The sequence below is a fragment of the Notolepis coatsorum genome, assembly GCF_963971535.1.
Source record: "Notolepis coatsorum genome assembly, chromosome: 14".
NCBI classification, from domain to species: Eukaryota; Metazoa; Chordata; class Actinopteri; order Aulopiformes; family Paralepididae; genus Notolepis; species Notolepis coatsorum.
The window spans coordinates 56,795,095-56,821,616 of NC_140178.1; the positions used below are offsets into that span (position 1 = coordinate 56,795,095).

At 45.6% G+C, this 26,522-nt stretch overlaps 1 protein-coding gene across 1 annotated transcript in view; it reads left to right on the forward strand.

Annotated features, from left to right (window-relative positions):
* gsg1l (gsg1-like) overlaps positions 1-17,815 on the forward strand; it is a gene marked incomplete at its 3' end in the record, with an annotated part of 314,655 nt that extends 296,840 nt beyond the window's left edge. Inside the window, exon 5 of the mRNA XM_084329478.1 lies at positions 17,458-17,815. Within this exon, the coding sequence (XP_084185604.1) occupies positions 17,458-17,815 (358 nt within the window). The remainder of the gene's footprint in view (positions 1-17,457) is intronic.
* Between the last annotated feature and the right edge of the window lie 8,707 nt (positions 17,816-26,522).

Genomic DNA, 26,522 nt, shown 5'->3' on the forward strand with positions numbered 1-26,522 from the left:
CCCAACGCTGAAAAAAATGTTAACGGCGTTAATTATATTATCGCGCGACACTAGTCTCGCGATAACGCAGCACGTTAACGCCGTTAACGGCCCAGCTCTAATATATATATATATATATATATATATATATATATATACTATGCAAAGGAAGTAAACAAAAGAAAGTCGGAGAAAGTAGAACAACATAAATATTATTAAGTAACCAATATTTAACACTAAACGAAATTCATAAAATAATAATCATTCATTTCAAAGGAGTGCTCAAGGGTAGAACTAAGTAAAAAAATAAATAAAAAAAAAGAGAAAGTGTGGAACGACTATAAAAACCTTTATATGGAGCATATGCAAGTGTGCTACCAACCTAATTATTATAAAAAACATTGAAAAAAAGCCTATTGTTGAAATAATGAGAATTTCAGATGCAAAAATATAAATAGTAAATATACCAAAACCCTCCCCAAAACACCAAAACAAAAGAAATATTAATGACCTATAGTTATAGCACTTTTTTTCCAAAGAGTTCTCTTGGAAGACTTATCTTGCAACCGACTGAGACAGAATCAATGACAGGTTCACTCTGAGTCCCCAACGTGCTGGGAATATGTCTTAAGTGGCTCAAACTATCTGAGCTGAGATAATCTGCGTTCGGGAATGGCACCAGTCTGAAACATGAACGCGCGTTCCCGTCTAGGTCATTTGCATACAAAACAATGCCTCCAGAGCTCCTTATAAGGCAACTAATGATGCAGCCATGTGAAAATGGACGCAGAAGCGTTTTGCGACCCATCAAAATTAGATTAGATTAATTGTATTGTCATCATATATAGTACAGCTTGGGCACCTGACTCAGCGCACGCACACACACATGCGCGTGCAGTACTGTATAGCCTACGCGCGTAATGAATGAACGCAGTATAGGTTTATTATTCCATTAATGACTTGTTTCATTAGGAGAGCAGCAAAGACACACTGCGCTGCCCGCCCGGTAGACCGTATACAGTCAACCATGCAGTCCGCTCATGGTACTGTCAGGATCAGAGCTTGTGTCTGCCAGATGAGGAGCAATCAGCGCGGCTGCAGGAGATCACCTCATCAAGCGTTCCCTACTTCAACTGGCAGAACCCGTCATCCAACGTCGCAGTGTTAAACTGCCTACCGAGGTACGACGACGCTACCTGAAGACCAGCTGTAACTACCCCTGTTTATGCTTGCCCTAACCTTCTGTTTCTTGTGCCCCAGGACTTCGCTCCAGCGTCCTTCCACCCTGAGGTCTCGAGCTCCAGCATCCTTCCACCCTGACGTCTCGAGCCCCAGCGTCCTTCCACCCTGACGTCTCGAGCCCCGCAAAGAGGACTCCTGCTCGCTCTCAAGCGCAAGGCCTGTGTCCTCTCTTTCTCGCTGCCGACAGCTGCACTGGAGTGCACCTGCTCTCATTCTTCTCCCCCCAAGAACATTATAACCTCCGTGTTGTTCACATTCCTGTTTCACATTCCTGTTATAATCTGCTTGGTTGGGAAGAATAATTAAAGAACCCTAAACCGCTCCATTCTCTCCTCCTGTGTTTTGCTATTGGGCTCCGCAAGAACCCCCCATCCTCACAGGTACGCCCGACTCTGGCGGCCTTAATATGTGTACAGTACTGTACAGTACAGTATACACATATTAATGCCGCCATAGTCTTGTGTGTGCCAGTATGGCCTACGTGTCTAATGAATGAACAGTAGGCTTATATTATTCTAGTTACTTGTTTCATTAGGATTTAATGTACTTATACTGTACGTAGGGCAGAGCATATATATATAGTATCTACTAAATCCTAATGAAACAAGTAACTAGAATAATATAAGCCTATATACTGTTCATTCATTAGACACGTAGGCTATACTGGCGCACACAAGACTTATGGAATATTAATGCAGTCTATTTCCACGTGATTAGCTTTAGTTCTTATTTATTTATCCACTGTCATTTCAGTGTTGGTGTTTAGGCTATATAGTGTATTTCAATATCAGTTTAATTGATTAATGATATATTCGAAGGAATGCAGGTTTATAGCTATATCAAACAAAGGTCTGTCCCATTGTATACCAATCAATGGGATATATTGCATGTTGACCTGCATTCTTTCAAATGTATAATTAATCATTAAAACAGATATGTAACAAATAAGAAATTCCACAGAAGGCATTAAATAATAATTATTTTCAATAATTTCATAATAATTGCATAATTGTGTTTGAATATCTGAGTAATTAAAGTAATTATACATTTGTCCAAAATAGCTGGTTCAGATATGGTTATATATCGTATTTGCATCGCATCCCGCTCTGAGCCTTACGAGATACTTCTATCTCCTGTGATACTTAATGTATCTCCCACGAATAAAAACACATGCACCCCACCTGTATGGGGCCCCACCCCTTATGGTGGCACCACCCATATAACCATGACTCTGGTCATGAAACACCCTTCCTCTGTTTTCGTCCCAGCGTATTGGATGCGTGCACCATACGAGACTAGTGGAATGAAAAGATTAAGGAAGATTAATAATGTTGAAGGCTTACCGGAGAGTTGTTTTTCCCTGGATTCTCCGGAGCTTGTTTCGACGACACATGAGATCTGTGCTGGTGGTTCCTCGGCTGACGGCGACGGACCGAGGGGCAGCGTACAAGGTTTGGCTGACGGGTCGGCTTGTACAAAGGTGAGGTCTGTGTCGGTAGACGTCAATGTCGGTGTTGGTCGTGCTGTGGAGTATGTTTCGGCACCAGGGCCGGGGCGGCTTGGCGATCGTTCCACTGTAGTGGGCGATGTCTTGGCGATCCTGGAACATGCTGTTGACGCTAATGCTAATGCTAATGCTAATGCTAATGCTACTACTGCTTCTTCTGCTAACGCTGATGTTGACGCTGGAATGTCTAATAATCCCCGCCGCGGGATTCCGCTTTTCCCTCCTCTTGCCAGCTTCATTGATGAAGGTCAGTCGGTGGTGGGTGGGGGGGGGTTCGCTGAGCTCTATTTACCTTTTTTGCGGGTAAAGGGGCTGACGACGGGGTGCAGCCCGGGGGTACCTTGGCTAAGTAGCCAGGTAGCTTCTTTTTTGTGCCCAGGCGGGGATGAACGACGTTCCGCCCGGCCGTTGCTTGATAGCATGTCGGCTCGGAGGGTGGCAGTATGGACGAATGAGTGGTATACTGCTGCAGGATGGCATTTAGCGGCGGCCAGTGTTGTGGCTCAGCTGGCTACTTTCCTATCCAAGATGGCGTCGGGTTGTAGGTCTTTGGGTCCGACCGACACTATGAACGTGATTCATGTTTGTGGTGTTATAGAGATCTTGACTCAGTCGCAAGCTATAACTGCGGGGAGGATTCGGATGCTATCGACTTTGGTTGTTAGGCATGTTTGGTTGGAGCAGTCTCCTCTTGGGGAAGAGGATAGGTTTTCTCTCCTCACGACTCCTTTTTCCACAGATAGTCTTTTTGGGCGTTCTGTGGAGGCGCAGGCGGTTTTTGATTCGGGTCCTACGCCACCTCACGCTGTGCAGCCAGGGGTGGGAGCACGATCTCGTCAACGACTGTGGCGAGATCCTCGACAGGCGGCCATGTTTCCCCCGCCAGTGGTGCCCTGGTTGGAGAATCGACAGGGTATCGCAAGGCCGACAGTCTTGGCGGCCGAGGGATCGGCCATTTTGGGTGATTTCGGGGTTGGTAAACCAACCCGTCGTCATTTTGCCGCGAGCAGCCCGCTACCCGTTCAGTCCGCTTTCTGTTACCCTCAGAAGCGGGGCTCTGAGTGTTCTCCTTTGGCTGCGGGCCGCGAACCTTCTTTGAAGCGTATGCGGCCCCATTCTTCACTTCTCATGGAGACAGAGGCTGACACCCAGTTGATGGCTGAGCCTGGGTCTGTCCGTGAGAATGTTCCGTCGTCGCGTGGTTCCTACACCGCAGGTTGTGGGTGGGTGGAACCTGGTGTTACAGCTGCCACTAGCTCCAGTGGTCAGCAGGGGGACTCGGTGCCTCTTCTGTTGAATGCTCAGCAGGGGTTACCCCGGCTTCGCCCTCGCCAGGCGGGGTATCGTGCTGTTGCCTCCCACTCCCGTCAAACCGGCAGTGGTCTGCAAAGGAGAGGCTGGCGTGATTTGAGTGGTAGCAATATCGCTGCAGGGCTTCGGCGTGTAGGAGCCCATGGGGTCCTCAGGCCTTGCGTGTCTGGCTGCGGAACGACTCCTCAGCGTGTGCTGGAGGGGTGTTCAGGGGGTGAGTGTGTGTCCACAAGTTTGATGACCGCTCCTCCCGTATCAAACCGGCCCTTTCTGTCGGGGTCCCCCCTTGGGTGCTTTGCACGACGGGGGGGACCGGGCCAATTATCTGCTGTTCCTTGCGGCCCAGCGTCAGTTGACGGCGGGGGCGCTGTGGGATTATATTCACATATGGCGACGGGAATGTCCCTTGAATCGGTGGATGAGGAGAACGTTAGAGGCGGGGCTGGTTTTGCAATTTGCACGGCCCCATCATCCGTTCTCAGGTTTGGTGCCGACCCTATTGTTAGGGTCGGGCGCGGTGACAGCCCTGGCCGACGAGATCCAATCTCCGTTGGCGAAGCAGGCCGCGAGTACCACAGAATGCCGTTCGGTTATTCTCTGGCTCCCCGCACATTCACCAAGTGCGTGGCGGCTGCTCTGGGGCCTTTACGTCGTCGGGGGATACGAGTCCTGTTCTATCTCGACGACATTCTGCTCCTCAGCCGTTCAGAGGAGGTTGCCAGGTCTCATACTCGACTGGTGGTGGAATTCCTCACCAACCTGGGTTTTGCTGTGAATTGGAAGAAGAGTACCCCTCTTCCCAGTCAACGGGTGGAGTACTTGGGCTTGACATTGAGGTCGAAGCCCATGCTTGCGACCCTCTCGGAGCAGCGTCGGGGGGTTCTCCGTCACACGCTCTGGGGTTTCCGTCGGGGAGGGACGGTTACGGCGCGGCAGGTGATGCGTCTGCTGGGCCTTATGTCGGCGGCCCACACGGTGGTTCCTCTTGGCCTCCTTTTTATGAGGCGGATACAGAGGTGGTTTCTCTCTTTGAGAATAGATCCGGTGTGGGGCAAAGGGAGACGGTTGACGGTTCCTTTGTCGATATGGGGGGATCTCGCCCACTGGGGGAGGCTGGGTATCCTCTCTGCTGGGGTCCCCATGGGCAGCAGTGGCTCCCACGTCACGGTTTTCACCGACGCCTCTCTCACAGGTTGGGGAGGGGCGTTGCGGTTCCATGCTGTGGGGGGCAGCTGGACGGGTCATGCCGGCCCAGCTGTCCTGCATATCAATGTGTTGGAATTGAAGGCGGTTCTCCTGGTCCTCAAACGGCTCGGCCACCTGGTGGTAGGCAAACACGTTTTGGTCAGGACGGACAATGTGACGGCGGCGGCGTATATCAACAGGCAGGGTGGGACTCGTTCCGCCCGCCTGCTCGGGGTGGCGCGCGAACTGTTGCTATGGGCATCCCGCAGGCTGCACAGTCTGCGGGCGCTCCACGTTCCTGGTACGGAAAATGTGGCGGCGGATTTAATGTCTCGGGCGGTCCTCGTCGCGACGAGTGGGAACTCCGCCCCGACATAGTCAGACAGATCTGGGATCGGTTCGGGGAGGCCTCGGTAGATCTGTTTGCGTGCCGACGTTCTCACAAGTGCCCCTTGTGGTTCTCGCTCAGTCGAGCGGATCATCCCCCCTTGGGGGTGGATGCCTTCTCGACCTTTCCGTGGCCGCCCGGTCTTCTGTACGCCTTCCCTCCTGTACAGCTGTTGAGTCAGCTGTTGGAGCGGATACGGAGGGAGCGCAGGACAGTGATCCTGGTCGCGCCGGACCGGGGCACGTCAGTGTGGTTCCCGGTCTTAATCCAGCTTCTGGTCGCTCCTCCTTGGGTCATTCCGTGGTCAGCGACGGCCCTCTCGCAGCACAACGGAGTGCTTGTCCAGCCTCCGGTGTTGGGTCAACGCCTGGTGGTGTGGCTGGTGGGAGGGTGAGTCTGGAGAGGATGGATCCCGCGGTGGTTGATACCATCCGGTGTGCGCATGCTCCCTCCACTGTCGCGGTTTACACGGGCAGGTGGCGTGCGTTCCAAGAGTGGTGTAAGGGGGGGGGCTGGGACCCAGTCTCCTGCCCCCTGGATGCTGTTCTGGGTTATTTCCAGTCTCTTCTTGGTAGGCTGTCGGCTTCGACAGTGAGGGTATATGCGGCGGCTATATCCTCCTATCATGAGGGTTTTGAGGGGACTGTTTTGTTCCGCCACCCTCTTGTGAAGCGTTTCCTGCTTGGCGCTCGACGCGTTAAGCCGGTGCATCGCTCCTTGGCTCCGACTTGGGATCTTCAATTGGTCCTCGGTCGGTTGTCCTTGGCCCCGTTTGAGCCGCTCGAGCAGGCGCCGTTGGGACGGCTGTCTTTCAAGACCGCGTTCCTGCTGGCTGTCACTTCCGCTAAACGCGTGGGTGAGCTCTGTGCTCTCTCGGTACGTCCAGAGTGCCTGTCTTTTCGGACCGATTGCGGTGCCACTCTGCGACCTAATCCTGCTTTCGTGCCTAAGAATATCCGGAGTTCTTTCCGCTCCCGGGATATTGTGGTTCAGGCTTTTCGTCCTCCTCCTCACGCTAGTGAGTTAGATGTGGGCCTTCACCTGTCATGTCCGGTCCGTGCTTTGGGGATTTACCTCAGCCATACTCAGGATTTCAGGGTTACCGACCAGCTTTTTGTCTGTTACGGTGGGGCTCGTGCTGGTAAGGCACTGTCGACGCAGCGCCTGTCCCATTGGTTGTGCGAGGGTATTGCCCTCTGCTACACGTTGGCTGGGCTGGATCCCCCTGGGGTCGTCAGGGCGCACTCCACTCGTGGGGTGGCTGCTTCTGCCGCTCTCCTGGGTGGGGCCTCGGTGGAGGACATCTGTGCTGCGGCTTCGTGGTCCTCACCGGGCCCCTTTGTAAGGTTTTACCTCATGGACATGACCGGGGGTTCTGTCTCCCAGGCGGTTCTGGGGTCTGTGGCCTTTCCTGCTTCCCGTCCTTTGGTATATGGGTATGGGCCACAGTGTGTTGAGTCACACGTGGTTCCGCCTGTACGGTGTGTTCAAGGGGTTCTAGCTCCCTCTTGTTCGCATTCAGGTGGAGTTGACTGCACCCCCCCTTCGTTAGGAAGGATGGGGTGACAGGGCTCCCCGCACCCCTTGATGTGGGCTTACGGGTCCTCAGGGGGTACATCTGTCGGGTCTTGCGCCCGCTCTTCCCCATTATCTCGTAAGGCTCAGAGCGGGACGCGATGCAAATACGATATATAACGATAGGTTATGTAGATAACCTAGTTATATTAGTATTGGCTGAGCGTCCCGCTCTGCGCGCCCTGAGTTCCCTCTTGAGGGATCTTTTCCTGGGACGGGTTTTTGGCGAGGAAGGGTGTTTCATGACCAGAGTCATGGTTATATGGGTGGTGCCACCATAAGGGGCGGGGCCCCATACAGGTGGGGTGCATGTGTTTTTATTCGTGGGAGATACATTAAGTATCACAGGAGATAGAAGTATCTCGTAAGGCTCAGAGCGGGACGCTCAGCCAATACTAATATAACTAGGTTATCTACATCTATCGTTAATCCAACTGCCTTGTGATCAGATGAATCCATATTATTTATTTTTCCGACATCAAATGCGTAATTTCTTCGTACAAATATTGTCATATTTATTTTAATTATGATTAACACATTGACCGCCGGGGGTTGTGCCCATCTCATACCCCTCTCTGCCACCATTAAAAGCCTATGGAGATGTTTACCTTCTTTGCAGGGCTATAACTTTTTAAATTGTATTGCTATATTGACATTACTATGGCCCATTCAACATCGATTATCTATCGTTCAGGATGTGGGAACGTTATACTTTTTCATTCATACATTGTTGTGTTAATACCTTCGAGAATATAAGTATGTTTTTAATCTTTTCTGCTGTAATTCCAAAAACGCTAGTTATAGGCCCAAACGCATATGATAGATTATCGATTGGCGTTTCTTTCCCATACACGCTATATTAAAAAATTCAAATGTATATGATTGGTATACATTATGCTTCATCATGTGTGGAGGAAAGGGAGGGGGGGTCGTTTATAATTCCTTGATCATCAGTAACGGCTTTATGTATTATGGGTGATATATTGATCAGATGGTTTGCAGTGAAATGAATAAACAATCGGGCTGAAAATAACGTTACTGTTCTCTTATCGTGGGCCGTGGCGGTGAAAGATCCCAATTATTCTACGCCGATCGCCTAGGTCCATTTCCGGTTTGTATGGTCGCAATAAACGCCGAAATCATATCGATTATTAAGTTTAGAAAGCGATCCATATGTACTATAGTGTCTGTCAGGAGTCCCGTAGCGAGATGTGACTGCCGGAGGAATTTCCTCAAGGCACCGATGACACTTCCGGTTTTTGCTAGAGTGTAACTCGCCCGACCATCCACCAGGCGGCGGTATTGAGCCGTTGCAGTCCCATCTAGGGTCCCGCTAGGGCATCAGGGGTTGGGTGGATAAATTATGAATGCCATGGCGAAAACATTTAATATTGATCTCAAAAACGCTGTACAGCGATGTTGGCGGTCAACGCATGGCGGGCAATAACGCTGAAAAGTGATTTTGGCGACCAATGTGTTAAGTAATTAATTCCAAGGAGGCCTGTAGCGTTGACATGAAGGAATCACTATGATAACACAGTCTGTCAAGTTAATAAAATTTTCCATTAGTCAATCAATCATAAGTGTGCACTCTTAAATTCTGCTCTCAGCCACGGCCAAATCCGATCGCAGGAAAATTTGGGGAATTGCGCTACTAGCGTTAATATGTCTTAAATGGGCAGAAATCTGCCTAAGAGGACATTTTTTGTCGTAAATCCGTTCGGGAATGAGACCCATTGTTTGCAGCCATCTACAGGGCTTTTTTAAAAGTCAGTGGTGGGGCTTTCCCCAGCAGGCGGCGCTGTATGGGGTCATTATTAATGCCGCAAACTAATCTGTCACGGAGCATATCGTCCAACACTGCCCCGAATTCACAATGTTCCGACAGTTGGCGTAGCTCAGCTACAAAGTTGGCTACAGACTGACCTTGCTTCCTGAACAGACTGTGGAATTTGAAACTTTGCAGAGATCACAGAGGGTCTTGGGTTGTGGTGGTTCCCAACAAGCTTGACTAAGTCTTCATATGGAATTTCCCCCGGTTTCAGTGGTGTGGCTAAATTCCTTATTAGCTTATAAGTCTTTGCCCCACACACACTCAGGAGAATAAAGCACTTTTTCGCCACTTCAGTAATTCCATTTGCATTGAAAAAGTGTCCCAACCTTTCCTCGTACTCTGTCCAGTCTTCATTCGCTTCCACGAACTCACTGATAGTCCCAAACGTCGCCATCTGAGGCTCCTCTTCCAAACTCGGCTCGCCTCCTTCTTCCGATGCTCTCCCGTCCCTGTGCGATGCCCCTTCAGTACCACTGCCGGCGTCGCTCATACGTTAGCTGTCCAGCTAGCTAGCTTTAGCCTAACTCACGCTAACAAACAAACAAAAGAAACCGGGATGACACGTCGCAAATCCAGTTTATCCTCGTCGCCAAAAATATGTGGTAACCTCTATTAATAATAAAGCCACACGACACGCTTGTGATCCCTTTGGTTTGGTAGTTTACTGCAAATGGGAGCATGGAAGGTTATACAATAAACAGGTGTGTCTTACACTCAGCGCACGTTAGTCATACAGGTAAGAACTCAGATACCGGATACGGAAATACCTCACGTATATATCTGTAGTCACTCTGTAGTCCACAAAATAATATCCCTTAAGCGATAACTCCCTCTAGTGGGAAAAACATAGATATTGCATCTCAATATTAATCCTAGGTATATATAAGGCTGACATTATAACAGGTAGGTTCTTACTCTTAGCACGAAAAATGATCTCCAAGGTTTTTATGTACACCATATCTAAACATTTGAATGTGCAGGACTTTATGAATAATGGATTTGTCGATTCAAGGTAACTAGCTTTGTTTATTATTCTAATAGCTCTTTTCTGTAGTTTAATAATAGGATCTATATTTGTTTTATAAACATTCCCCCAGACCTCAACACAATATAGTTTGAAACAGACTGCGATCCAGGCGACAGAGAATGCCATTGCCCAGCATATTGTTGGCCAATGTGCAATCAATAGAAAATAAACTGGACGACATCAGAGCACGGATTCAATTCCAAAGAGACGTTAGAGACTGTAATGTTCTCTGCTTCACTGAGACGTGGTTGACGGCGGACATCCCAAACCACGCCATCCAACCGGCCGACCATTTCTTCACTCATCGCAAAGACCGAACGGAGGAAGAATCCGGAAAGAAACGGGGAGGTGGAATAGCTTTCATTTTGAACAACAATTGGTGTGATCCAGGCAACGTGAAGGAGCTTTCAAACCACTGCTCCCCAAACCTGGAGTATATATCCATCAAGTGCTGGCCATTCTTTCTCCCGAGAGAACTAACGTCGGTCATTCTGATCGGAGTGTATATTCCCCCCCATGCAAACACTGGAGTCGCGCTTTCCATGCTTCACAATGAGGTAAACAAGCTCCAAGCAGCTAACATTGACACTGCTATTGTGGTTGTGGGTGATTTCAATTTGCATACCGCCCCAACAGGTCCACGGAGGACGCCATAGCCCATGTGCTGCACACAGCAGCATCACACATGGACAAGAGGCAGGGGAACTATGTGAGAATGCTATTCATCGACTACAGCTCAGCATTCAACACCATAGTCCCCTCCAAACTCATAGCAAAGCTCAGGGACCTGGGCTTGAACTATGACCTCTGCCAGTGGGTCTTGGACTTCCTGACGGGCAGACCCCAGGTGGTGAGAGCAGGCAACTGCACCTCCTTTCAACATAGGGGCCACCCAGGGCTGTGTTCTGAGTCCCCTCCTCTACTCCCTGTACACACATGACTGTGTGGCACAGCGGAACAACAACACAATCATCAAATTTGCTGACGACACAGTAGTGGTGGGCCTGATCTCTGCAAACGACGAGAGGGCCTACCTGGAAGAGGTAAAGGTTCTAGTGGGATGGTGTCAAGAGAACAGCCTCTCCCTGAATGTCAGCTAAACAAAGGAGATGATTGTGGACTTTAAGAGGTCAGGGACTACAGCCCCCTCAGCATCGACAGGGCACCGGTTGAGAGAGTGAACAGTTTTAAGTACCTCGGAGTCCACATATCTGAGGACTTGACATGGACCACACACATTGACAGTGTTATCAAGAAGGCACGACAACGCCTCTACTTCCTTAGGCGCTTAGAAGTTCAACGTGAGTCAGAAGATCCTCAAGAACTTCTACTCATGCACAATAGAGAGCATCCCGACTGGCAATATCACTTCCTGGTTTGGGAATAGCACTGCACAGACTACAGAGAGTGGCCCGTTCGCGTCTATGCCAAATACAACGCAGTTCGGTTTCTGGGTTCCTCTGATTGGCCACTAAGCCCACGTGACCGCGCTAGCACGCCCCCCTTATCGCCCGCTGCCGCGCTGTGAAGCGGAAGATCCAGCGAGGCAACGCGAGGCGGTGGTTTCAGCAGCAGCAGCCGTCTTCTTCCGAGGCGGCTCGTTCTTATTAATCCCTAATGTCATGTATGTTGTGTATGTCATACATTTCTATATGAATTGAAAATGGGGGACCCTGATGTAAACAAGACAAACGTCTTTCTCTGGTCTGCATCCCCTTAACAATTGTGTGTATTGCGCCGTACTGTATTGTACCCATTCTGCAATCTGTTAAATAAAGTTTTCATTCATTCATTCATTCATTTCTCCCCCACTACTCCCAAAAGTAACACTAAATAGATAAAGTACAACAACGCCAGACTCAAGAAACTGTGTTCCCTTTAGCGCAATACACACAATTGTTAAGGGGATGCAGACCAGAGAAAGACGTTTGTCTTGTTTACATCAGGGTCCCCCATTTTCAATTCATATCGACATTTATGACATACACAACATACATGACAGCTTTGGCTGTTTGTACGATGAAACAAAGAACTTCTAAGATATACATTAACTTGGATTTCAGTGATATTCAGCGGTTATGTCAGTGTTCTTAAAAGCTTGTAGTTGTGCATGTCATAAAAAAACAAACTCGCATCATTTGGGTATTTCTGAATGTTTTGTCATATGAGTCTATATAGGATGCATTTTTGTGTAATTGTTTGATCATAATACAGGACTAAGGAACATGGTATTTTTTTTATTTCAAATTATATATATAGGACCATGTATAAAGAAACCATTTCTTTCAGAAAGGCTGATATAAGCTAATGTTTTGTGTAATTGTTATACTCATTGAGGACCATTACATTTGTAGTATTAATCGTAGAATCATATCATATCAGTACCTTCAATAAAGAGTAGATCTGACTACTTTACTGAATTAACAATTACTGTGAATATATCCAAACCACGCTCACAAACATTGAGTAACAATACCTTGGATGATGTAACTGATATGGATATTAGTCGCGCTACTGGAGAAAAAGACGCTGGTACCCTTGACAGTTAAAAAAAATAAATCACTTTATTCATTCCAGATGTAGCTTATTTTTCCAATCATATTGTACTGAACAAAGATTAGCAACACATTTTCTTGCGGTGAATTCCTGCCTGAACATTCAAGACATGCTGTATTGCGTGGGGCTTTTAGAGAGGAAGATCCGTAGGACATCACAACGTCGATTCCTGAACGCAACCTCTTTGATATAGCTAGAGGAGAGATTACACCCATGCAGCCTCGAGTGTCGTGTGCAGTGTAAACAAACATTGTTTATGAGAACACATCCAAAGGGAACACAGTTTCTTGAGTCTGGCGTTGTTGTACTTTATCTATTTAGTGTTACTTTTGGGATAGTAGTGGGGGAGAAATGAATGAATGAAAACTTTATTTAACAGATTGCAGAATGGGTACAATACAGTACGGCGCAATACACACAATTGTTAACACTATGGCGAGCGGCGGGGCACTGCGATTTAGGCCTCAGAGGACAGCGGATTGTAAACAAACTATGTACTTTCTAAGAGCTTTATATATCATTTATAGTATTGCTATCTGTCCATTCTCATTGTCACTTGAGTGCATAAACCGTGCCTTCATAATGGCTTAAAGAAAAGAAAAATCCATCGGTTGGTTGTCATTTTATAGCGTTGTGAATATAAGGTATATTGCGCTTTTTGTCTAGGCTTTTCTGCAGGAGGCTGCAAAAAAGGCTAAATGTTGGCGCCGTTATATCAAACGCCATTTCTGCTGTATATATACGAATGAAATAAAACAAACTGCGTAGCATCCGGACTATTACAGAGCATCTATGGGTGAAATGGGGGCGGCGGGGAACGCCGATTACTATTATTGAATGATTAGCAATACAGTGTGCGTTCAATATAGCATTTTCACTAATCGATCACGTTACGTTATAAAACAATGTCCAATCCAGCTGTAATTTGGGGTAATATCCTACCGTCAGGCCATGTGATCGCCGGCAGCATTTCCTCACCAGTCATCGGATTCTGGTAGATCGATATGCACTTTGGCTAATCATAAATCCCATTATTCCACGCTGAAAAAAACGTTCGGCAAGCTGATCCAAGATGGAGGGTCTTCTTTTGGAATCAAGGATCTATGATCCGCCCACAGAACTGTACTTGCATTTTTTTTTAAATCCCATCAATGATACTGCAGTGGAGCGATGGCGCCCCTAAGCGGATCTGGCCGGTACTGCATGTTTCGAAAATCAAATATGTGAAAAGATCCTGCTAGTGGATCGGGTACCTAATAAGCGTTATAAATATGGAATAAAACAATAACAACTTGCCACGAGTATATACGTGGCTCTGGTCCACAACGCTCTTTTTCGAAACACTTATATACTCGTGAATGGACGCCATCGTGTTAAGGGGATGCAGACCAGAGAAAGACGTTTGTCTTGTTTACATCAGGGTCCCCAATTTTCAATTCATATCGACATTTATGACATACACAACATACATGACATTAGGGATTAATAAGAACGAGCCGCCTCGGAAGAAGACGGCCGCTGCTGCTGAAACCACTGCCTCGCGGCAGCGGGCGATAAGGGGGGCGTGCTAGCGCGCGGTCACGTGGGCTTAGTGGCCAATCAGAGGAACCCTGAAACCGAACTGCGTTGTATTTGGCATAGACGCGGCCCGTTCGCGTGAATAGTTTACCCAAGGCAGTTGTCCTTCCGCGTTCGGTTTGTGCGCCCTGATTGGCCTCTCAGCGCCCAATTGCGTTAGCCCTACTATCGCCTAACTACTCGCTCAATATACTACAATCACTCAAGCACCGTGCATCAGCTTTCAGTTAACGTCGTATTGTTTTCGCCTCTCTATTAACGTAACGCGCTATTCATATCAATCGACATCACATCAATATAAATAACGTATTGTTTTCATATCTCACATCAATATAAATAACATATTGTTTTCATCTCTATTAACGTAACACGCTATTCATATCAATCAACATCACATCAACCCAGCCTCCTCCAATACAGTTTCTACGTCAAATGTATATACACTTTTTTTCTGGACACTTTTTGTATCACAAACAGTACTGTATTTGCAAATCTGGTATGTCATAAATGTATAGATGTAGCAGTACTGTATCTGTATGTTGTGTGTGTCATATGTTATGATGAATTGAAAATGGGGGACCATTTAGTCTAGTTTATTAGCGTGGGCTTCCCACTCTCCAAGACATTTACAACAAGCGGTGCATGGGCAAGGCTAAGAGAATAATCAAAGACTCCAGCCACCCAAACAACTGCCTCTTTGAACTGCTGCCGTCAGGCAAGCGAGTCTCATGGCAAGCACAGAGAGACTCAGAAGGAGCTTCTATCCCCAGGCCATCAGGATGCTCAATGAACAATAACAAACCATCAACACACCCACAGCACACACACACTCACTTTAAATAAACAACACACTGTAGCACCCACTTTACCACTTTAGACACTAACACACTTTACACTTTATATTTATATTATTGGTAAGGAAATTGCACATCATTTTCATTCCTTATTCCTTATTGCACCTCATTGCACCTCACCACCACAAGGTGGCACCACAAGCTAAGCTATACCTCACCATTTTAGTACCAGCTGTACATACTGTATATATAGGTATACTGGACAATTTTGTTGTTTACACTTGTTTACGTACTTGACTTCTTGACTTTCTATTTTATACTTATATTATACTTATTTTATACTATCTTGTTATTATCTAGGACACTCTCAGGAGCAAAACAGAAAGAAGCATTTCATGCAAAGTATTCTGTATTTCTGTATGACAACTAATAAAGAAACTTTAACTTGAATATGACATGTATGGCACAAGTGAAAAATACAATATATGCAAACATTATATTATATTATTATATACCACATTGCCTGTGGTGCATTTTTTCCTATTGCTAGGTTTTATTGAGTTTTTCCTTACCTTTGCGTGGGGTATGTCTGGGAGTGTTGCATTTATTTAAAATGTTTTGGACTTTATGGTGTTTTTGTTTTGTTCTTTGATTTATTGTGATGTTTCTTCTTGACTTGTTTAACACTTTCAGAGCCCTTGCTTAAACTTGATTTACCGGTTGAATGCCCACCATCCACTTCAATGTTAGCGTTAAAAACGCCTAATCTATGTTTTAAATTATGTGTCTAATCTGCCCGTCGCTTATCAATGACTCGTTTTCCAGTCAACATTGTCGAAGCGGATTGTTTTTTTATCAGTTCATTTTCGTTTTATAGCATTTTGAAAAGCCCTCGTTTTCAAGGAAAATATAAAGATTCCATGATAAAAGACGTTTACTGGAATATTCTAGAATACACAAAAACGTTGTCATTTTTCGGCCTATTTATGAATAGTTTTCAAATAAACACTAGATTATCGATAGTATGTGTACGTATGCACACACACACACACACACACGCACACACATAGGGCAAACGCTGAGATCTCAGCGAATACAACTCTGATTATCCCAAGACTGGTAAAATAGATTCCTTACCTCAGATCAGATGTTCTCCAAAAAGATCATTCCAATTCCTGATCGCCATTCCAAATATCGATCACGCTTATTGATTGAGTATTGGCTACTGTGAATATATATTCCAGGCTGATTCCCGTCCCGCGATGACTTCCATGTTGAGCAGACAGCTTGTCAGCACAAGGAACCAACTAGCTCCGCCTCTACATATCTACAGATCCCAGGTCAGTCTAAGCGACTGACCTGCAGTTACACAGGGATAGACGATAGGGGGCGCTTTTTTCCATTCTGAGCTGCTGGAGGAGCTGCTGTACCAACGGGAGACTCGGTTGATGAAATATGAAATCAGATCGCTAATAAACAAATAAAACGATATTTGTCGTCGTGGGCACTCAGTGGGGGGCCTAATAAAACGAGTTATGTCGTCCGTGGCACTGAAAGTGTTAAAGAAGACGTGTCCGGCCCATGGGGACATTAACGTGTGTTGTCGGGCCTTACAAATACATTTGATTTGATTTGATTTGTTCATTAAGCTGATGCTTTTATCCAAAGCAGTCCTCTAGAATAGATCATCTGTTAAAAAATATATATTAAAAAAATATATATAAAAATAAACAATAATAAAAAGGTAAAGGAAACCGATTCTACCTTTAAATAGCCTGTCCCTACTAATTCAGATTTGCTGAGTTACACCCCTACTATCCATCCAGTGGTTTTGTTTATAATATAGCAATGCCACAGGGCCACAGTTTTCTTGCTTTAATTTAAATCATTATCATCTCATTCTTGCTCTCTAATACCTTCTCTCTGTCTTCTCTCGTTGCAGTAGGTGTAATGCAGAGCTTTGCAGTCTTTCAGGTTGTGTTTGGGTGTGCGTGTGCATGGGTGTGAGAGTGGGTGTTCTTATTAGTGTGTAGAGCTTTTCTCCTCTGGTTTTTAAGTGAGATGTTTTCTTTAAGTGAGATGTTTCTCACTCAGGCGACACATTTTACTCCTTTTCAACAAGTTAATATAGGTATTTAAGATCCCCTGAACATGTCTTTGAAGTTAAACAGTCAGATTATGCATTCTAGCAGCCTCTATACCTCTCTGTTTCAGTCATGTTCTCAATGGGCTATTTCTGTGCCAGTAACGAGCAAGCTGCTTTTATCTCACACACGTTATTCACTTTGGTGATTGTGGCTGCAGTTATGAATGGCTTGTTTCAAGAGGGAGGGTTCTTGTTACAGCTAAACTGCAGAAAGGGCACAATGCACATATTTAAAATGTGTGCAACCCCTCATTCTGTAAAAACATCAAAAGTGAAAGTATCTTTCTCTCTCTCCCTCTCTCTCTATCTCTCTCTCTCTCTCCTACTCCACCCAGCATGGCGTGGGGCTCTTTCACCTGCTGCATGGCTGCCTCCGTCACCACCCTCAACTCCTACACCAAGACGGTCATTGAGTTCCGCCACAAGCGCAAGCTGTTTGAGCAGGGCCTGCGCGAGGAGCAAACCTACCTGGACCAGGAGGCCTTCCACTACTTCCGTAACCGCTCCCTCCAGTCCATCTCCAGCTCTGTGGAGGTCTACCCGGGACATGGCGGGGGCATGCCCGGGGTGGGTGGCCCTGGAGGCGGGCTCATCGTCGGGGGTGCCGGGCCAGGCCGGGGTAAGATGAGAAGCCAGACGGCCTCCGTGGACCTGAGGGAGAACACGGACTCTCTGGGGGAGGAGCAGTGCTGAGAGGAGGGGTCGGGGGGTAGTCATGCCTAAGAGCAGAAAACCAAGGAAGGGGAGGGGGTCAACAGTTCTTGAAACAGGACTGGAGTTGTGTTCAAACTGAATGGGTGTGAGCCAGACATCGAAATTATATATATATATTAGTATGTATACATGTTCATCCGTAGTGTATACCTGTTAACGGAGAAGCTACATGACTATGTGGCTAATACTCGATTAATGGTTAGTAGTTAAAACATATCGAAAGTTGATGGCTTCTCAACAACTAGCAGAACTGATAATCTCCCATACCTGTGTAGAAGGGTGGGTTATCCCTGCTTGTGGGAGTAGTAGTACACAGCCACTGGGTAGCAGGATACTATAGAATTGGATCTATATGTACCCCCGTCTTTGGCCCGGAACGTCGTTCTGGAGGGCTTGCAGCAGGAGTGGATGGGGCCCAGGATTTACTAACCTGGGGAATGGTACTCTGGTCTCCCTCGCCTTCCAAGGCGGTCAGCAGTAGCTCCCCACACACTCTCACTTCCCCCAGTACCTCTGACAGCCCTCCCACACCCGGTGACTGTCAGTTCAATAGTATTATTGGGCTTCCCGGTAAGCAGTACCCTTCCTTGACCACCTGTATAGACCCTTCAAATGCTATTCTGGGAATGGGGTGTAAGGGTTAAATAATTATGCAGTCACAGTATTACCCAGGGGTTAGGTTAGCAAATGGAAGAAACAGACACACACACAGTGCTCCCAATTATATCTACTTTGTATTTAAGCCTGGGCAGGTTATCAGTTACAGGTTGTACTTCAGATTTATTCAGATAGCACTTATTCATAAATGGCACCGGGTGCTCTCACTGATAATGTAGGGGAACACTATTCCCACCATAGGCACTGCGTGCTCAATACATTAATAACACCCCGCTTGTACTAGGGGAGACCCAGGCATAAAGTAAAGAAACATTGGGAATTCAAACAACAAGAATAATAAAAATACAAAAGAAACCAAGCAAATGTGGGCCCACGTTACCAAAATAAAACCTACACTAAAGCCGGCTTATATTGTTTGGGGTACCCCTTAGACACTGGTTGTTAGCGTTCACTTGAATGGACGTTGATGTGGATACACGAGGTACCGTTCGTACTTAGCCAAGATGGCGGACCCACTCTTATCACCTCTCGTCCAGGTGACAAGATGGCGTCGGGCGATCCCGCGAGCACAGCCAGCAACAGCATGGGCAGTGGTGAACTGGAGGAGCGTGCTGTGATGGCGACCTCTGCTGGTGGGAAGAGGCGTCCTCTGCGACGTCGGGGAGACATTCACTGCTGGCTGTTGCTTGCTGCTGTCGCGCAAGCTAATACTGTTGGCTACCATAAACACAGCTAAACTTCGGGTCTGGATGCACCCTCCTGCTATATCGGCTATACTACTAACGCAACGTGGCTGACTATACCGGAGTCAGACGGAGCCGTTAGCAGCATGCTAATACACTGCACACTTACTACTATAACCCGTTAACTATAGACGTTAGTCCCGTTAACTATGGACGTTAGTCCTTCGTTCTGTATCGCTTACTCACACACTATCGCTGGTACTTCTAGGATAACACGTCAACTAGCAAGTACTTCTTATCACCCGTCGCTCTTCAACGGGGCTCTCTTCTTATCACCCGTCGCTCTCCAACGGGGCTCTTCAACAGCACTCCTTCAACGGGGCTCGTTTGAGCACACGCCTGCTGCGACTGTTCACGGTCGAGTTCACTGCCGAAGAGAGCTTCCTGGTCCTCTCGCCCCCAGGTAATTCCCTCTTCCTCGTTGCTTCCCTCTCTCCTCCGCTCCACCTGCCACCACTGCCACTCCGCCCCCTGCTGGCAACCGCCACTGATCCCACTCTAGGACCACTCCAGAAAGGGAGAAAGGTGCTTCAATGTTATTGTTAGTGATCCATACTGAAGCCGGAGAAGAGTAGCACCTCACCTCGTTATTAGACCGGCCGAGATATCAAAAGGAACACTGTTTATCACACTTTATACACATACAGGGAAAGTAACAGTTAGTTAGCACTTCTGAATACTTAGTAGAATATTCAGGCTGCTACACCTGCAATCTCCAGTGGGTCTCGATTTGTTGTTTGTTGTAATACTGCTTGACATCTCGTTGAAACACCCCGTCTAGGAGCCATGCGGGAAAGGGGCGGGGCATGGCTGTGAGCACCCCCCCAAAGCGCCCTACAACCCCACAAACAGCGACAAAGCACAGCGGTCCTAACCTTCAGCTGAAATTACCATAAAGACACAGTCTGACAAGAACCGGAAATTCAAGCCTCTCAGATATTTACCAGGGTACAGTATATATATATTCATATTTACTCTACGTATGAAGAAGTAAAAGAGAAATGTACTATATAGTTATTTAACATTGATGATACAGTATATTTGACCTTCATAACTGTGACTAAAGAGTGTTTTTCGGGGGATGCTGGCGTAATTATCGACGGCACAGACGATACCAAAAATGGGTTGTGTTCAAACCACGCCCCTTCCTTTTACGACGCAGAATGTGGACGAAAATGTAAATGTGTTCGAAATTTTGAGTCAACTATTTGTCTGTTCATTTAGGATTTTGTTGATCCCAGAAAACTACAATCCGGGGTTTACACCTGGGGGCATAGTAACATATAAAGAGGGGTTCAATCTGTCTGCTTCCCTTAAAAAAAAGTACCATGGTATTTATTTATTTATTTTCGGTCTCTACCATCACGGTACAGTGACCAAAAATGAAAATAATTGGAACAGAATACAGTGACTATAATTAAAAACTCATATTTAATCTTTTGTGTAGCGTTAGTCCTTACCGTATCAAAACACAGTCCATCAACTAAAGAATGAAAACACATCTCCATTCTTATTTCCTGGGCCTTTAACTTGGATTATACCATGGTATTTTAGTACAAAAGTGGTACCATGGTATATTATGTATACAATGGTCGGCATAATGGTAAAACTAAAATTACCCTCAAACTACCACGGTACTTTTTTGTAAGGGTTGTCAGAGTTCATCCTTCAAAATGAAGGATTTATTTCAGTACATGAGACATCTGACTGAACTGTGTTCACACTGCAAGCAATGCAACAAACTAGTTGCTAAGAGTCAGTTAACTTTTTATGACTTGGGACTAATTTGCAAGTGTTGCCAGTCAGATAGGAGACTGAATGGAGAAGAGGTTATGGCTGTCCTATCCTATGAGAAATTCGGGTCCAGCTAGTCCTCGTAAAGTCGGAAATGTCTTGAGTTCACAGCGAGCAAGTTGCACTCGAACGGTGAACCAATTGGAAAATTTGGCAATTTCCATGACACCCATTTACGATTTGTGACATATCAGTGACCTTTCACCTTTTGTGGGGCAAACATACTTTATTATGAACATGGAGTATCATGACATAAGAAATATGATGTTGACATACTGGGATTCCCAAAAGTTTATCAAACCACCTGCATCAAGAATGAGTAATCTGGCTGAATCTGCCACCTTGGAATTGATTGGTCCTGAATTTCTGACCTAACTAACAGCCAAACGCTGTCACCTTGTACAGTATATACGATTTAGTCACATGATAAATGTATAATTTATAGATTTTACAAGATGACAAGGACCGACCAAACGTACCATTAAATAAAACTAGTCTGCACGACCCATTGATTTAGCATCACAACACCAGAGCAGTTAGTTTCGATTTGCATGTGTCATACTCATACCCCAGTCTCTCATTGGGTGACTCACCCTCCAATCAATTAGCTGCGTTTGTCGGGCGAGGTAAAGTTGGCCATACCTAGTATCCTCATCAGCAGTCAATCACAAAGCATTGCTTTATGTCCCGCCTCCCGCTGCAACGCCAATTGGTTCTCCAAATCGGCCACCGGACAGTACAGTAACATGGCAATGCGGGTTGCTATTTGTGTGAACACCAAGTTACAGTGGCAGAATACCAACCTGTCGATGGGGCAACCATGACACTGTTTGACTGATCCTGAGTGCTGCTTTAAACACTGCCAATGATATTCTAGTACTTCGTTTTTTACACTGCAGTAGCATTAAATGCAATGATGGCTGGCGTAGCCCAGTATGCAACATGTCTGTATCTAAACCATGAATGTTGAAGGCAAGGGGCTGTTCAACTCTTGTTTTAATATGCCTTGGTAACAGAGGGGCTACCACTACAAGCTATATTATTTCATCTTCTGTAAGCCTAAATGTGCAGCCTCAGGCAGTTGGATTCAACACGTCTTTTAGCCACTGATGTCATTAAACCCGATGTGCCCATCACTTCTCTTGTCTAAATGTAGACCGGTGTTCTTCAGTTCTCAGTCCAAGGAACCCAGATGATGTTAAGGATATGTTTCCTACCCAGCCCTGACATATAGAATTAACACATTGCCATTGCAAAACAGAAAATAAAATATTTTTCGGCGTAGTTTGTTGAGCCAAGCCACTGCCAACCCATAATTAAAACAGACAAAAGAAAAACACTAAGAAAACAAGTCAACAGTATGTAACTGCTGCTCACTGCTTTCTCCCACTTGTATACAGATGACAATGAAAATAGAAATACAGCAGCTTTGCTAACAGTAAGCAACAAATAAGTCTCCAGTGTATGCTGGCAGCTGTGTAGCTCGGTGGTTCGAGAGACCGTCCTGTAATGGGGAGGTCACAAGTTTTTTCCTTAGACAGTATCCATCCCTGCCAACGTACTCTTGAGCAAGCCACTGAAAACCTTCCTGCATCAGGGTGATCAAAATGGCCAACACGGGGCGACATATTGTGAAATACTTCATGTCAAATTCCCAAGTCTATCGTAAAATGTACAATTTTGCATATTTACTGGACTGGTACATCATGGGCTCCTCTGGACGGTTGTTAAAGGATAATTCCAGCTATATTCAACCTAGACCCTATTTTTCTGTCATCGTTTGGACTACTTTTTTGTTGACTAGTACAATCCAAAGGATGGGACAACTGCAAAAGAGACCAAAAATGTCCTCAAATGCAGTTATTATGTCTTCTTAAACTCTGAAGGGAAGGGGGATTTCTTCTTCATCTGTTGCATGGTTTTGTCCCATTGGACTGAATTGCACCCAGGAGAGCTGCAGCCAATGGCAGAGTGCTGAATCAATCAATAAGATGCCAAATTATTGAGAAATATGGTCTAGGCTGAAAATAACCTCTACAGGAAGGACTATTACACTGTTACAGTGAAGGACACTGTTGCAGTGAATTATTTCTGCCTGAGGCCTACAGTGAAGGACATTGTTACAGTGAATTATTTCTGCCTGAGGCCTACAGTGAAGGACACTGTTACAGTGAATTCTTTCTGCCTGAGGCCTACAGTGAAGGACACTGTTACAGTGAATTCTTTCTGCCTGAGGCCTACAGTGAAGGACACTGTTACAGTGAATTAAGGACACTGTTACAGTGAATTATTTCTGCCTGAGGCCTACAGTGAAGGACATTGTTACAGTGAATTATTTCTGCCTGAGGCCTACAGTGAAAGACACTGTTACAGTGAATTCTTTCTGCCTGAGGCCTACAGTGAAGGACACTGTTACAGTGAATTATTTCTGCCTGAGGCCTACAGTGAAGGACACTGTTACAGTGGACACTTTCTGCCAGAGGCCTAGAGTGTAGTATTTGCCTGTTATGCTCAATGTTACGTAAGGCATGCTTTGGATTGTAAACACCAGGGATTAAATTGGTTTAGAGATATATGGTAGCGGTGCCGACATAAACATGTCACAGGGAGGGGAGGGGACTATGAAAGACAATGCATTCTGAACACAAGTTCCATCAACTCCCACTGCACCAATTTAACCCCTGGTCATAAAAGCCACAGTTGGTGGCTGGAGCATATTTCCAGTCATGAATTCTCAGTACTTTACGGATGTAAACATGCTGTCGACAACTGCAATTGATATTCTGTTGGAATGTATTTACTTATATATATTTATCTATGTATTATGACCCCCTGCTTTTGTGTCTTTTTATTGAGCAGAATCCAACCGTCAGTTATACACATGCTGACAACATGATCATATACAGTATGCAAATCATACACTCAGAGCTTAGTTGTGACAGTTTATGACTCACTTAAAGGGGCTCTACACCTAAAGTAAATGCTAATTTATTTTGCAAATCTCACACACATCCAAAAACTCTAAACAGTTTTGCACACATTCATTTAGTTTGACAGTTATCGAGAGTAAATTAGTTTGAATATGGCCACCAGTGATCATCAGTGGGACATTCAACCCTTGGTGTTAATTATAGCTCAGTGTAGTTGAGGTCAGAAAGGGTATTGCTATTTTTACATTTATAATTCCATGGAGTTGTAATTAACACAACATAAGGATTCAATGTCCCCAATGATTTGGCGTAGTGTAGTGCCCCTTTAATGACGTGAAGTCATATATTTATACAATCCAAAATTAATACAAGAGCTCTACGACAACAGCAACCTTTCCTGCAACTTAAGTCCTGCCTGCCTTTACTGTTGCTATGTCTGGCAAACCTTTGAGATTCATTCATCTACATGAGCAAATTACCAGCAGAAGTAGCCTTTGCCCTCCAAATGCTCAGGATAGTGTGTGTCAGTATTACAAGTTTCCCAGCAACAACATTTAACTCATTCTGCGCCAATCACGAGAAAAGTCGGGTTTTAATCGTTATTTCTTTTATTAGCTATATCCATAAATTTTTCATCCATCCAGCCTGATGTTATCATTGGGAATGGGTCTGAGCTCGCAAAGGGCAAATACCGCCACCTACGCTTCCAGCCAGTATTGCACTCCATTAGAAACTATTTAGTTTCTTTTCTGGGCCGATCTGAGCCGTGCGGGCAGGGTTTAAATACTCCGGCAGGACGAGCGTTTACAACGATACATCTGCGAGGCTGCCCCCCTTCATATGCAATGCCGGACAACTTGGGACAGACCTCCGTGAGCAGTATTTGGAATGGCGATCAGATCATTTGATTTTTTTTTCATTATATCAGAGACAAGATAAGAACAGTATATATCAAATCTTGCGTTGATCTGATATTTCTTTCTCCCACGATCGAAGCTATCTGTGTGGACTGTGTTGTGCTTTTTACCGTTTGGTGGCGGTGGGGGGGGGGGGGGGGGGGTGCTATAGATAACATTCAGCCACTAGATGTCGCACTAGAGCACCAGCATGTCATTTATCAGTTGCATTCCACATAGGGAAATGGGATACATGAGTTGATACATGCACGCAATATGTAAGCAACAACATACATTTTGGACCCACCAAATTTTTTTAAAAGATAAGGATGTTTTTTTTTATTACATACACACGTTATCTATAGCACCTTTAACACTTTGAGTGCCCACCATGACATAACATGTGTTATCAGCCCGCCCCCTGAATGCCCACCACGACAATTAGCGTGTTATTTTTTTATTAGCGATCTGAATTCATATTTCAGCAACGAGTCTCTCGTTGGGAAACCAGCCCCATCAGGAGCTCAGATGTGAAAAAGCGCCCCCTATCATCTCCCAGATGATAATGCACCCTTTTGGAATGGACTCAATGAAAATGGATGAGAAAAGAAAAATCCGGAATCCACATTTTACTTCTCAGGCATGTAACCCGAGCCGATTGCAGTCATTCTGGTCCCTCAGAACAACGTGGAATATGTGTTTCGAGCACACAGCGTTTGATCAATAAAAGCGATCGGTTTTTGGAATGGCGATCAGGAATTGGAATGATCTTTTTGGAGAACATCTGATCTGAGGTAAGGAATCTATTTTACAAGTCTTGGGATAATCAGAGTTGTATTCGCTGAGCTCTCAGCGTTCGCCCTATGTGTGTGTGTGTGTGTGTGGGCGATGGCTTTGAGGAAATCAGAGAATCGATTTTTCAGATCGCCTATATAGCGTGCATACGTACACATATACTATCGATAATCTAGCGTTTATTTGAAAACTATTCATAAATAGGCCGAAAAATTACAACGTTTTTGTGTATTCTAGAATATTCCAGTACAGGGCGTTTATTATGGAATCTTTTTATTTTCCTTGAAAACGAGGGCTTTTCAAAATGCTATAAAAACGAAAATGAACAGATAAAAAAACAATCCGCTTCGACAATGTTGACTGGAAAATGAGTCATTGATAAGCGACAGGCAGATTAGACACATAGCCATAATTTAAAACATAGATTAGGCGTTATTAACACTAACATTGAAGTGGATGCTGGGCATTCAAGCACTAAATCGTGCGCCCCCTGCTGGCACTGAAAGTGTTAATGAAGGTTATACTATAACCCTAGTTACATTAGTTCTTGTGAGCGTTCTGCTCTTACTGGGATATTACCTTGTTACTTATTGTAACCTTGAAAGCTTTTGCTACATATGCACCTTAATTTGCCCGGCCACGCCCATTTCCGTTTATGAATATAAGCGAAGGGCTTGACCGTCCTTCTTCCTTCCTGAGTCTTGACCTTCATTCGGAAGACAGTCAGTGGTCCTCAGTGAGTGAGGAGCAGAACGCTCACAAGAACTCATGTAACTAGGGTTATAGGATAACCTTCATTACATTTCGTCCTTGCTTAGCGTTCTGCTCCTACTGGGAAACAGAAGCAGAGCAGGACGCGGAGAGCCCGACAAATGTACCCGCTGAGGTCCCCTTAACAACCATCAGAACA